Here is a 14,719-nt window from a genome sequence, read left to right as displayed (position 1 = left end):
GGGCAGATCCGCGATCTTTTTGTCTGGACTCTTCAAATTTAAGTGCATTTTGTCATTTTTCTAATAATTTATTTTTTAGTTACAGCTATATCTACATTTTTTGAGCTTCTTCAATTTACAGTAATATAAGGGTATTTTGTACCAAAATTTTCCATGTTTTTTTCTCGAGATTCCTTTTTGTACCCAAATAATCAGTTATTATTGATTATTACACTCAGAGAAAAAATAAGACTTAATATGATTCTATAATATTCTTCAAATTAACCTGCGCATGATGATCATTTTTATTACTTTTTACTTTGTTATTACAACACTTTACTGTCCATTGGTTTTATAATAAATTTGTTATAAAATATAATGTTTTTATGCGTTTACGCTTTAGTGAAAGATTCACACTTTAAAAAGAGAATTAAAATCGAATTTTTAAATCGTTTAACTTAAAATTACATGAACAGGGTTTTTTTAATCCTATCTAATAGCTTTTACTTAGGTTTTGGTACTAAAAAGAAAGACAATTATTGAGAATGCTTAAGTGTGATCTTTCACTCATTCTTGGTTGCAGCATATAAGGTTGACCAATATATTACATATGTATTTGCTTATAGCCAACATTTTAAAAAATGAACTACTGGGTTACAGACGGTTACAAAGATTTGAGAACACTTAAAATTCTATTGACTGGTAAAAGTCACATGACGGAAGACCCTCTTTCCATTTTAAAATGTTACTAAATCTCTTAGAAGTAACAACCGACCGTCCTCAAAATAAAAAAGTTCCACTTTGATCAATATAGTCAGGAGGACGGAAAAACGTCTTTTTGTAATAAGCTAGTAATATTTTATTTTAAACATAATGCCGTTTAAAACAAATAAGCGCTACATTAAATATGGGAACAAAGAAAATGGTTGATGTGTTAAAGTTACTAAACTAATAATTTATAAACAAATCGATATCATAATATTTATAAACCGATATAAAATGTTATATTTTGATTAGTTAAGTTCTAGAAAAGGATTGATTTATTTATTTATTGATTTATATAACGCATTATTTTTCTGAGTGTACCTTCGCTCATATGGATGGCACTTCGCGGGACTTATAATATATCGGTCGCAGGGCAGCGAACGTGTTAAAAAAAGTGAAATTGTCCGTTTCAATACTAGTAATTCTGGTAAAGTATATTGTGCACAGAATCTTCAGGTTGGATGTAGTCGGGTGCACGTTAGACTAACCGGGGATCGATTTCAATAGTCGTGCAAGCGAAAGTCTCTCCTAACTTAAATTTAGATGTCACCTTGCGTTAAATGTCTGTCCGAACAGCCGATAATAATGCCATTCGTACGGACGTATCGTTTCGTGTCATTGGAGCGCCGATAAATTCCGGTTTAACGCAAAAAACAACCGCCACATTGTTTCGGAAACTTCCCGACGACACTAATGGCCTTAACTTGCCCGACAAAAAAGTCACCGAAACGGTTACCGGGTTTTAAATCGCGGCCACATTTAAAACGTCCACCCGCCATGATATATTTCGAGTCGGGTCCCCCCCGCCTCCCCCTTCGCTTTTAAATATTGCTTTTTTCATTTGCCCGGGGACCGCGGGACATAATGTCTTTTTTATCTCGGGGGACGCGGACCCCAAAAGGGTTGATTGTAAATCATAATTTTAATGTTCCGCGGCGATTTTTGTTGTTCATTAAGGATGCGATCGCGAAGGACACGAAAAAAAAAAGCGAGTAAGATGGGGAGAGACAGAAAGAGAGAGAGACGAAGATATTAATGGCACTGAAAGGATTTTCTTCCATGAATCGTTGAAGCTTTGGGAATACGAAAAATACGATAATTATAATTTATTCTATGAAATTAAAAATGTTGTTAATTCTAAAAAGGGGTTTCAAAAATTCAAATTTCTCAGCTTTACTGACAGCGTCAGTGCCCAAAGTTAGCAACCATTCGTAAGTTATTGACCACTTTTGCATTTAATCGTAAATAATAAGAAAACCAAATCTATAGTGCTTTACTCAGGTTGATTTAAGTTCCGAATATCTTTGCTCGATCTTAAACAGGTGGCACGTCCTAGCGTTTTGTACAAAAATTCAGTTAGCCATGAGGAGCGCACATCCTGGATTGTGTTGTGTGTAAAAGTTTTGACTGACGCTAGGAATAAAAATAGTTAATAAATATTTCTAATGAAGGAATGAATGGTTTTAAGTTTTAGATAGGAAATGAGGATTTGCCAGTCATTTTTGAAGTAAAATTTTATTTATACATTTTGATTTATTGAAGTTAGATGATAAAATATATTTACATTTTTAAATATTAGTCTACGAACGCCTTTTTACGTCCAGAAGATATAAATTAGGTTTATTTTGTTTCATACCTTAAAATATCAAACGCACCCTGTGAATACGAAAAAAGTCTGTCAAACGTGTTGCATATTCTACTTTTTCTATGACCGTTAGTTTTTGGGTGCATTTTTGCATAACAACACGAATACATTTACTAACATGACATGACATAAGGAAATAGAAAACCCCAATTTTGAAAAGTGTACACAATTTACTAATTCTAGTTCTACTAATTTACTGTTGGTTAGTTTAATCTTCATTCGTTATTGTTATTTTTAAAGGCAAGTTAGATAACAGCAATACTTTGCGCTTAATTTTCTATTTAGTTGGCCGCCTTTATTATTTTTTGATGGCCACGAAGTGAAATTGTACCATTTTGTTATTTGAGGAAAAACATGGTTCTAAGACTCCATATACTACAACAAATTTGTAAAAAATTATATTCAATAATGCCACTACAATTAAAGTAATTAGACTTATGTGGATATTTTAAAAATAACGTCGAAATAACCCAAACGTATTCCTAAAAAACGGTCGTTAAAAAAAATACCAATTTTATACACACCGTGTAGAGCGAACTTTTCGCAGCCTCTGGAGCGCTTTACGGGCAAATATGCAACCCTCCGCTTTGGTGTGTGTGCGAGTGTGCAGTCTCCGCAGACCTCAAGCATATTATTTCACGCACACGTTAATTAGATTTTCTTCAATCTATCCAGCTAATTCGGAATCGATACGTAACCTGGCAATTATAACACTATTAACTGTGTCATTACACAGCGCTGATGACTGCCCGTTCGCTCAGCTTCACAATCGCCGGGTTCGACCGTTATAGGACGTTTTTCAATCCGGTGATTTTGTCCCCTGTTGGAATGTATACCGTGTCGTTTCGAAAACCTACCGGATATACTGACTGCTTACTCTAAAATACTCAGTTGTGCATCCAGTTGTCAGCATCATTAAACACTGTCGCAAGTGTCTCCGGTGCTTTAGTCAGACGCGAGACGTGCTTAAATATGATACTAATTCGACATTTTCTTTTCTATTCATATAAATAAATCCACAAATTTTACTTAGTTGCAAGATTCAAAAATCGGTTTTTCTTTTTTTCCCTCTAACCTTTATTTTGCACTCGTCTCTTCGTATTTTCAAAACTCTTTAGTATTTCTTTTTACACATACATACATGATTCGGCACGAGTTGAGCGAGTTTTTAATAAACAATTCGTTTGTGGATACATTTGTGCAAAACAGTAAATGTCGTTAAAGCGCAGTATGTCGTGAAGTATCAGTAATTGAGGAAATGTTCTGCTAGAGTCTGATCGTGAAAGTCATCCCTGGTACTTGACCTGTATGCAAAATGGCTGATTTCGGGCGGTTCGAGCACCTTTTAACTTCTCTCCTTGTGTCCAATTGGTGAATACGTTGGATAATGGATTATCGCGACCTCTGATACTGCACAAATCAGTACTAAACAGTACAAATACGTTTACGACATCTCACATAACCATCAGAAGTGACTAAAGTACTGGAAACAAACAAAATGACTCGCGATCGTGGCTAACGAAACTGACGTCTTAAAATGGAACTTTGCACACGCTTAACCTCTGCATAATGAGATATTTTAGAGTACATAATTTAGGCGGGGGCTGGCAGCTATGCTACTAATTAAACGCGCCTTCGGACTGATACAAAAAAGGAAAAAATCGAGACCATTTTCTTCTCCGCTCTCCTCACCTGGCCGGCAATTCCTGCACGTTTCCTACGGGAAACCACCCCGCGCTCTTCTCTCTCTCTCTCGCGCGCGCGCCGTTCCTTTTTAATCACAGCTATCCGGGGCATTTTCTTCGTTTTACCTGATTCCAGTTTTAATTCGTCATTATTAAAATAATACTTCACTTTTAATATTTCATTAGGAGTTAAGCGGGTCGGCCTTTTTTTTTCTTCTCTTTCGTCTCCGGTCGTTTTTGCCTCTTTTTCGTTCTTATTCGCGACGCAAATTAGTAAAAGACGAGAGAAATCGAGAACCGTTAACGAACTGGGATTCGATTCGAGCGAATTAATTAGTTGAAAATGTCCGCCGCGCGTTCGCCAGTTTTTTTTTTCGTTAGTCCACCACCACACAGTCACGTGTCCAGCAGCCACGCAACACAACACCACCCGAATCGCCTTCGGCACCCCCGCGCTTGACCGGAACCATTCGATTTCCAGATTTTCATGCACAAGAGCGCGATGCAGATGCACGCGAGAGAGCTGGGAGGACGTTCCGAGGTCAAGCCGCACCAGTGTCAGCAGTGTCTAAAATCGTTCAGCTCGAACCATCAGCTGGTCCAGCATATCCGCGTCCATACCGGCGAGAAACCCTACAAATGTTCCTATTGCGACCGCAGGTTCAAGCAGTTGAGCCACGTTCAGCAACACACGCGACTCCACACAGGTATGTCATATAAACGCTCAACCAACCAATGCCGAACGTTTCAACGAATAATTCAACTATATCCATCATAACTTATCAAATTATTACTTTAATACTGTAAATCAGTAAGAATATATTGATAAACTCTTCAGAATTATTCAGATTTACGGTATTTACCGAGATGTACCTACATTTTAGATAGGATTTATATGATTTATCGGGAATGTACTGTTCGTATTTATGGGATTTACGGACATGTATCGAGAAAGTATTTCAAATTTGATGACATTTATTTAGCTTTCAATTGAATGTACTGAGAAAGTAGTTGGGATTTATTGGGAACATGTACCGAAAAAATTAGTCAGGTTAAAAGGGATTTCAAGTCAATATACCAAGAAATTAGTTGGGATTTAGTTTGTAACTATAGGAATTATTTGAAATGTATTTGTTGGATTTATCGTGGATGTATCGAAAAAGTAGGTTATATTTTTAGAATTTACACTGAATGTACTGAAAAAGTAGTTGGAATTTATTTAGGCTACTGTGGATGTAGGTCATTATGGTAGGATTTATCTGAGGCCGTAGAATTCGGATTTATGGGGACGTACCGAGCGCGTGGTTCGCATTTTAAGATTTACCAGAGAAGTACCCAGACATTTGGTGACATTTATGAGCTTTCAAGTGAATGTACCGAGAAAGTAGTTGGGATTTATCGGGCTTACTGAATTCAGATTTATAGGGATGTACCGAGAGCGTAGATCGTATTTGTACGATTTACCGAACATGTACCGAAAAAATTAGTCAGGTTAATAGGATTTCAAGTCAATGTACCGAGAAGTTAGTTGGGATTTAGTTTGTAACTATAGGAATTATTTGAAATGTATTTGTTGGATTTATCGTGGATGTATCGATAAAGTAGGTTATATTTTTAGAATTTACACTGAATGTACTGAAAAATTAGTTGGAATTTATTTAGGCTACTGAGGATGTAGGTCATTATGGGAGGGTTTATCTGAGGCCGTAGTAGAATTCGGATTTATGGGGATGTACCGAGCGCGTGGTTCGCATTTGTAAGATTTACCAAAGATGTACCCAGAAATTTGGTGACATTTATAAGCTTTCAAGTGAATGTACTGAGAAAGTAGTTTCGATTTATTGGGCCTACTGATGATGTGGCTGGGATTAATAGGATTTATCGCAAGGGTACGAACGATGGAATTCGCATTTATAGGGATGTACTGAGATCGTAGTTCGTATTTGTACGATTTACCGAAGTTGTACTGAAAAAGTTAGTCATGTTTAGAGGATTTCAAGTGAATGTACTCAGAAAGTAGTTGGGATTTATGAAATCTGTTGATGATTTGGCTTGTAATTGTACGAATTATTTGGAGAATCCGCAATGCAGTTTGGGATTTTATGTGGGATGTAACGAAAAGGTGGCTCACATTTGTAGGATTTACCTGGGATGTATCGAGAAAGTAGGTTGGTTTATCGAATTAACATCGATTGTACAGAGAAATTAGTTGGGATTTATTGGGTCTGATGAGGATGTGGTTCAGATTGATACGGACGATGGAATTCGGATTTATGGGGATACTGGGAAAGTTAGTCACATTTTTGGGATTTCAAGTGAATGTACCGAAATAGTTGTTGGGACTTTTTGGGTCTACTAATTATAAGGTTATAGTTCTGCTTTATAGGGGATATACCGAATTAGTAGTTCGCATTTGTAGCCTTTATCGGAATGTATCAGTATCAGTTTTTATATAGGATTTACAGTAAATGTATCGAGAGCACTTTCGAGCACTTTAGCTGAAGTTGCTTCATAAAGTTCCTCCCTGGTTTTATTCAAGCTTTTTGGGTTTTGGAAATTTTACTAAGCAACAAACTTTCATTCCAGACGAAATAGTTAGTTGAAATTTTTTACTGGATTCCCCGTATCCCAAAAGCATATAAACTTTTTTACCATAATGAAGCACTTTCAACAGATGATCATAGCAACGCTTCCGGTAATTTAATAAGAAAAACGACGTGGTTTTTTTCTTTTCATTGCACGAACTTGTCGAGAATTTTTTCTGCATTCCTCGTATTATCAGAAGCATGTAATGTAATATTTTATTTTTGTAAAAATGTATTTACTGATCTGGTTTTTTTCCTTTCTGTGAGCTTATTTTTTAACGGTTTTCAAAAATTTCGTTGCAAAATGGTTGAAAAAAGGTGCCGGTTTTAAAAAATGTTGGTTATCACTATAATGCTATTTCAAAAAACTATATTATATTCAGGTATGTAATCAAACATGTAAGGAAAATTTGTATTTAAAATTTTTGTCATCGCCAGTTGTTCCGGTAAATAGTAGTAGTTAGAATAATCTCCTGAATGCAAAACATACTTTATTCTTACTTACCATTATTCATTGTTTTAATTAAACTTCACTGGAGTTAATAAATTATAATTTTTTTCATTTCTAAATATTCCAAAATATAGTTTCCCGATTTTATCGAAACCTCGAAGTAGACAAAAGTTTTTTCTTCTTTCGTTGTACCGTTTTAAACCGGAAAACTAAAACTATCTCCGTCGATATTATTAATTATTTCAAAACGAAAGTCGCTTTTGTTTCGTTGCGCTTTATTACAAAACTTTTCGGCGATTCTTTTGTTCGTCCACCGCGTTAAATTGGCCCCTCCCCGCATTTTATTAACAAAAAAACGGGGTTAATTAAAATTCGATCGTCGAACGCGCGCGTCTAATAAAAAACAGCTTAAATATCAAACTCGTAATTTGGCTTGTAATCTTTTTTGGATGAAAAAAAAAATTCTCCCCCCCAGCGCGACAAAAAGCGGGCGACCCTTTTTTACGTAATTTTTTAACCTCCCCACAATGGCCATTCATCTAAGTCCTCCCCCGTTAATCGTTCGCGATGAAAAACTTGACCCCTTGGAAATATGAAAAATTGGTGTTTGATACACTTTCCCGGCCGATTAAGCAATTTGGACGATGAAAAATCGCGATACCCCGCTCTTTAGTAGACAGCGGCGCCGTTTCGGCGGGAGCGACAGTTGCGAAAAAATGTTTCAATAGTTTTTTTTTTCATTTCCTATGTACAATCAAATTATGAATTAGTACATAGACACTCACGGCACATGTCCTTTTTATACATAAAAAGGACGACATGTTTTTAGTACAAAAAAACACAAATTTATGTTGTGCCAATGGAAATTGAGGCGTATTACTAACAATGTGCCTGAATCATTCCCTACGTTCTTCTTGACATTCATAAAATGAGATAGTGGATGTCTTTTTCAGAAATAAGTTGTCCAAGCATATCCCAAACATGTTCAATTTGGTAGGCTTCTGGACTTGTGTGGGTCCTTGCAGTACTATGGAATCAGAATAAAATTATCTCCAATAACATCAACATGAGGGACAACAAAGTGCTCTAGAATTTCTTCAATATACCTGACAACAGAGCCTCTTTAAACGATAATTGTATCATCCTTGGGAGCCAAGCCTATCCATTCTGCAAACGTTCTTGTAGTCTTCGTCGTACTCTGTTACGTGATCGCATGCTAAATATCGACCAATCAGTAAAATGCGCCCCCATTCCTTTTGGAAACACTGAGCCTGTTGCAGGTCTACTGCTAGCCAGATTTTTGTGTCGAAGTCATCGTTTAATAGTCGGCTTTTGCATAAAACTTCAATTTCTATGACTGTCTGTATTCCTAAAAATTAATTATTAAGGGCTTAAACAATTTACAGTCCTAAAAAGAAAGTTATTACCAAGTAAAATGCAATCACTCTATGTATGCGCCAGCAAGATTATTATCAAAATATTTTTTTTCCATAAGTTGATCAGATAGCTCTGTTGTAATCCTCTGCAGTATCTTGATTGTCTCTTGTCTCTTGTAGAAATTGTAAACGTTCGATTGTGAAAGGTTCATATTTTTTTTATAAATGATACCTTAAATTTCGCGCATTTCTTGTCTTACCTATACTTATCCTCAGTATCCAAGGGCATGGATGAATTTTTCAATTTAGTTTCAGTAATAATTAAAAAAACACATTTTTTGGGACCATCGCATTCTCAGAAGGAGGCGTTTTGAGTCACATGTTTATTAATCAAAAGAAAAAGAAGATATAAAAAATTCGATGGGAAAACATTAACTACGACGCCGCTGAGTCAATTTACCGAACGAACCATTCAATATCGGTTAGATGTAATCTGTGTAGGGGCGGCGGGATATATTAGCATCGGGAAAAAAAAAGCGGGCAAAAAAAAACAACCCCTGTAAATGAATTTCGGACAAACGCTCGCGCGGGGCATTTTTAATAAGGGACAAATTAAATATTTCCTTTGGCGATCGAGTGCTCCAAGATCGCGATGGACCTGACGTTTAGTGGACACGCTTTTGTGGGGTGTTCAACTAACGCAAAGTGAAATGTAATTTAATAATATTTTTTACAGCGGCTGAAATGAGTCTTCATGACCCAAAGTCATTATCCTAATTGTTTTTGTTACTTTTGTTTGGACACTTGTTTCGTATGCCCCATAATGCCTCCAGAAGTTCAGGGTAAATTAAAATTTTAATGTTTTTTTTTCTATTTTTTGTATTACATTTTGTTTTTCTTGTATATTTTTTCTTTCTACTCAATACTCTAAAATACCAAACCAAAGTGTCACTTTGAGACAGCAGATTCATTACTTCGGACAGTTCCGACCTTTTCGTCAAGGGTGGTCAAATGTTTTCTTAATCCTGTTACGTCAGTGTTTTGCAAAAATGTACCCAAAAACTAATGATTGTAGAAAAAAAAATTGTCTAAGCGTGTTTGAGTTTGTTCTACGCAAAAACATTGGTGGGTGGGGGATTGTTTGACGACGCAGATTTCCTTCTCGAAAGACAAACAAAATTGACTCTTTGTATGGTCGAACGGTCATGCGGTGTTTGCCGTGTGGGTTTACCGCCTAAAACAAATACGTCGATGAATACTTTATAAAGTTTTTAACATACAGGGTGTTTCGAAATGCGTTTCCGCTAATTTCTATGTCAAATGGAACAATACGTAATAATACATACGAATAATACGTAAATTACTCGAAAATAAAAATTAAATATCACATGGGGCTATTTCCTTTAGGGACGCTCCTGTTCAAAATTTTTAAATATTTGAAGAAGTATCTTTTATGGCGCAAGTATCGAAAACTGAAAAACCAAAATGATCTTTGAAGCAACTGCTTAAAAAAAAACGTACATTTATTTATAAATTAATTAACTAAAAAAGACAAATCAAAAATTAAATGAAACCAAAAGAAAAACACAACTCATTTTGAAGAAAGCATTTTCAGGCACCTTTACTAACCAAATGTACATTATTTTTTATATTATATTTATGCTAAAAATTAGAGAATTGTGTTATGAAACATCTACTACATATTTGGAAAGTATTTTCGATTAAATGGCGGAACCCCCATGGGCTAAGGGAAAGTTGATCCGGTGCAGAATACTGATGTTGAAGTAAGAGGAGATGTAATTCACAGATTGCTAAATAGGCATTATAAAGATTAATGTAATTCATAATAAATATAAATATAAATATTATTTTTAATTATTTAATTGTTGAAATTGAATTAAGTTAACAAAGCTAATTAGAACAGTATGGTGAAAATAAATTTATAAATAAGTCCGACTTAGATCATCGAGGATCATAAGAGGTGTGTTCAAAAAGTAAGGTGACTTTTAAGTTGTATCAAAATATTTGTATTTATTTATCCCCTTCAAAGTAATCCCTCCCCCCAGATATAATAGACTTGTGCCAACGTTTTTTCGAATCCTCGAGGAACTTCTGGTAAGCACTTTCTGGTATAGCCTTCAGTTCTTGCAGCGATTTTCAGGGGTTTGAGTTTTGGGAACAGGAAAAAGTCGCAGGGAGCCATATCCGGTGAATATGGTAGCTGAGGCATGATTGCGGTTTTGTTTTTTGCCCAAAAAGTTAGACACAAGCAACGATGAGTCAGCAAGTGCATTATCGTGATGCAAAATCCATAAATTGTTTTCTCACAATTCCCTACGTTTTCTTCGTATTGCTTCTCGCGAACGGCCCATAACTTGAAGGTTACTCTTTATTGACCGTGCAATTTTGTGGCAAGAACTCTCGATGTACTGATAGTCAAAGAAAACTTTTCTAAGATTCTGAGTTCTTCCGTTAGGACAACTGTTCTTTGGTTTCGATGTCATAATCATGTACCCATGAATCGTCATCAGTTATGACCTTTTTGAGCATACCAGGATCATCATTGATGTCGTTTAACACCTCTTGAGTAATGCTCCTTCGACGGTCCTTTTGTTCAAAATTAAGCAGTTTCACTACTCGTTTCATGTCAAAAACTTCGAAAAAAATTGCATGGTCGAGTTAATAGAAATGCCGACGTCTTCAGCCAGTTCTATGATAGTGATTCGACGATTTTTCAACACCATTTGTTTTACTTCTTCAACGCTTTCATCAGTTATTCACGTGCTGGGGCATCTTCGCGGCAATCTTCTACCACTGATAAACAGTTTTTTTTGCCCATATGCCGTTGTCAACATTTCAAGTGTTTTGTAACACTGTATTCCATTTTTTACACAAAATTAAATGCATTTCTTTTCCAGAGCAGAAAACCGAAGAACACACAAAACACGCCTAACGCTTCTGTCTCACAGAAAAAAAAGTAAACGGGCTGAAACTATGAACATATGTTAGAGACAGGGATACATAACAAAAAAATATCGAGCCCGCCCAATTACAAAAGTCACCTTACTTTTTGAACACATCTCGTATGTGATTTATAATTATTATTCTAGTGAAAAGATACTAATTTTTAATTTCCTTTTTTGTAAAATAGAAAAATTGATACAAAAATTGTCATAGCCAGTCGTTCCTATGTTATCTCTTGGCATCCCTGAAACAAATTACTCTATTAAATTTTGTCACAGAGTTGTATATGGTGCAGTTCCTCGTTACATTATCTGTCATTTCGACTTCATTTTGAGAATTTTTTGCCATTGCTGCCAGACTAACTCATCTGTTCCAATTTCGAAAACTCTTTTTTTTTTCCTTTGCTCACTGACCCTTTTGTCGGATTTCAACATAACGCACGGCCTCCCTATTTTTTCTTGCTAATCCAAATACGAACCCGAAAGCGTAATGAATCATGCGAAATTAGCAGTAAATTTTCGTCGGCCAATACAAACGCATTCGAATAGGCCTAAAACCGTTCGATAACGCATTTGCAGAGCGGCGGCGGCGGCCTGCCCGGTCTGATTTGTTTCTACGCGTGCATTTGTGGCAAAATTGGACCCCCATGTGCCGTAGAACTGTTCGATATCGACGATGAAATACATCTACTGCACTATTTCGGGCAATTTCGATTCGCGAGCCGGACTGGCAGACCCCAGGCCGACATTTTGTTGTATTTTCGTACCACTTTTCATTCAAAATTGCCGAACTAGCCTAAAATCCTTTTTTGTTCTCTCTAAAATACGCCAGGTCGGGTTTTCGAAAACCTAATAAACTAGGCACTAGTGTTGGAATAATATCGACTCCATTTTGTTCCTAGACTGCCGCGACACACCCACAATATAAATAAATATAAATTTCATTGTATTTTTAAAATTATTTCGGTCAATTGACCGGTCAGTAGGGCCCTACTAGGGACAGCCATGGTTTCAAAGGAGAATCTGTCATAAAAGGAAATCCACTTTCATTCCTGCCCTTTTGGGATTGTGTTGGATAAACTAGGTTCCACCTAAGAAAACAACCCAATTCACTTCTCCGTAATTCACAAAACCAATAAGCAACATCTCAAAATGAGAAAACACGCCCTTAAAATAATAAATGGGTCTGATTTATTTAACTTAAATTTCTCGGTTTTAGTAGGTGAGGATCACCGTTGGTAGTAATAGTAGATTTTGGGGAGTACAATTCTTTCTTGCAGCTGTATTTGGAGCTAAAATAACTTCATTAAATTAAAACTAGCCAACCTTTACCAATATGACTTGTTAATAACAATTTCATTATTTAAAGCTTAATGTGATCTTTGTATTCGTATATTATATTATATATATATATATATATATATATATATATATATATATATATATATATATATATATATATATATATATATATATATATGATGACACTATATTTCGGGATATCATCCGTTCGCTCGTTGAACTCCGACTGGAATCCTGCAGACGTTTCGCCAAAATCTCACTTGGCATCTTCAATGCTCGCGCTCCGAAAACACTTCGAACACTCACTGTTTTGGGAGCGCGAGCATTGAAGATGCCAAGTGAGATTTTGGTGAAACGTCTGCAGGATTCCAGTCGGATGCAGGATTTGCAGGATTCCAGTCGCAGTTCAACGAGCGAACGGATCATATCCCGGAATATAGTGTAATCATATATATATATATATATATATATATATATATATATATATATATATATATATATATATATATATATATATATATATATATATATATATATATATATATATATATATATATATATATATATATATATATATATATATATATATATAAAATTCGACGCCTGCAAAGAGCTGGGCGTCGCGACGCGTCGAAAAATTATTCGATTGCAGAAACTCTGGAAATACGCGCATACAAAAGTACATATTATTTAAAAACTTTTTTGTTATTTACTCAAACTTATTTACTTTACCCGTTTCTAAGTTATACCGATTTAAAGTACACATTTCTTGATTAATAAAAATTTTATTAACGCTTATTTTTACAAGTATGCCATGAATGTTAGTTACTATGGCAACCATTGTTATCGCAGTTGTTTTAAGTGCAATTACAAACGTAAGTTGTTATTGCTGTATCAAAAAATTATCACATTTTGTCACACACAAATTTGTTCGGTTTAAAAAAAACTAAGAATTATTATGTGAAAATGGTGCAATTTAGCAATGAGGAAAAAGTAGACATGTTACTGGTGTTTGGAGAATGCAGATGCAATTGTAGAAAAGCAAAAAGAGTTTACGCACGGCGTTATCCGCATAGAAGAGTCCCCGATGCAAAAACCTTTTCAAGTTTATGTAAAAACTTAAGAGAATATGGCAGCTTCATAAAACCTAAAAGAGATAAGAACAGGACGGATACAAATGATGAAAATACTGCTGCTGTAATTCAGCAGGTTGATAATAACCCCAATATATCCCTATCAGAGATAAAAGAAAATACCGGTGTTACCATAAGTTCTTCGTGGAGAATTCTACATAGAAACTCTTTTCACCCTTACAAAAGTAAACTAGTTCATAAACTAGAACCAGGCGATTATGCCAGAAGAATGTATTTCTTAGCGACATTGTCTGATTTGTATAGCCAAGATGCAAATTTTCTCTCGAAAATTTTATGCCATGAATGTTAGTTACTATGGCAACCATTGTTATCGCAGTTGTTTTAAGTGCAATTACAAACAATAGATTTCAACTATTTTTGTATGATTTTATTTATTATTTTTTATCGATTTAGTTCTGATAACATGATAAATAAATGAAAAAACAGTAAAATATCTACAAGTTAATAACCAAAATTATTATTGCAATTAACTACATAATAAGACATTTCAAAAATTTTGTTCAAAATTATGTCCATCTGCTCGAACACAACTATCAAAAACTTTTAACAGATGAGCTTGGGTCACTTGTAGGAGAGTCCTTCTTGTGATAGCGGCACACGCTGCACTAATTTTGTTAATGAGATCAGCCATATCTTCGATAGGTTCTTCATAGATAACGTTTTTTAGGTAGCCTCAAAGAAAATAATCTGGTGGTGTAATGTCCGGGTGAAAAGTTTTTACATAAACTTGAAAAGGTTTTTGCATCGGGGACTCTTCTATGCGGATAACGCCGTGCGTAAACTCTTTTTGCTTCTCTACAATTGGATCTGCATT

General features: G+C 35.3%; 1 protein-coding gene across 7 annotated transcripts in view; it reads left to right on the top strand.

Moving 5' to 3' along the window:
- Nucleotides 1-14,719, top strand: part of LOC132706014 (zinc finger protein CKR1-like) — a 206,213-nt gene that overhangs the window by 131,974 nt on the left and 59,520 nt on the right. For all 7 annotated transcript variants that reach the window (XM_060677052.1, XM_060677054.1, XM_060677049.1 and 4 more), the window contains exon 3: nucleotides 4,556-4,781. In XM_060677052.1, the coding sequence (XP_060533035.1) occupies nucleotides 4,556-4,781 (226 nt within the window). The remainder of the gene's footprint in view (nucleotides 1-4,555; nucleotides 4,782-14,719) is intronic.

The sequence above is a fragment of the Cylas formicarius genome, unplaced genomic scaffold, assembly GCF_029955315.1.
Source record: "Cylas formicarius isolate icCylForm1 unplaced genomic scaffold, icCylForm1.1 PGA_scaffold_8__14_contigs__length_24414737, whole genome shotgun sequence".
Lineage (NCBI taxonomy): Eukaryota > Metazoa > Arthropoda > Insecta > Coleoptera > Brentidae > Cylas > Cylas formicarius.
Note: the sequence above shows the minus strand (reverse complement) of the source record. Positions and strands in the feature narration are given on the sequence as shown.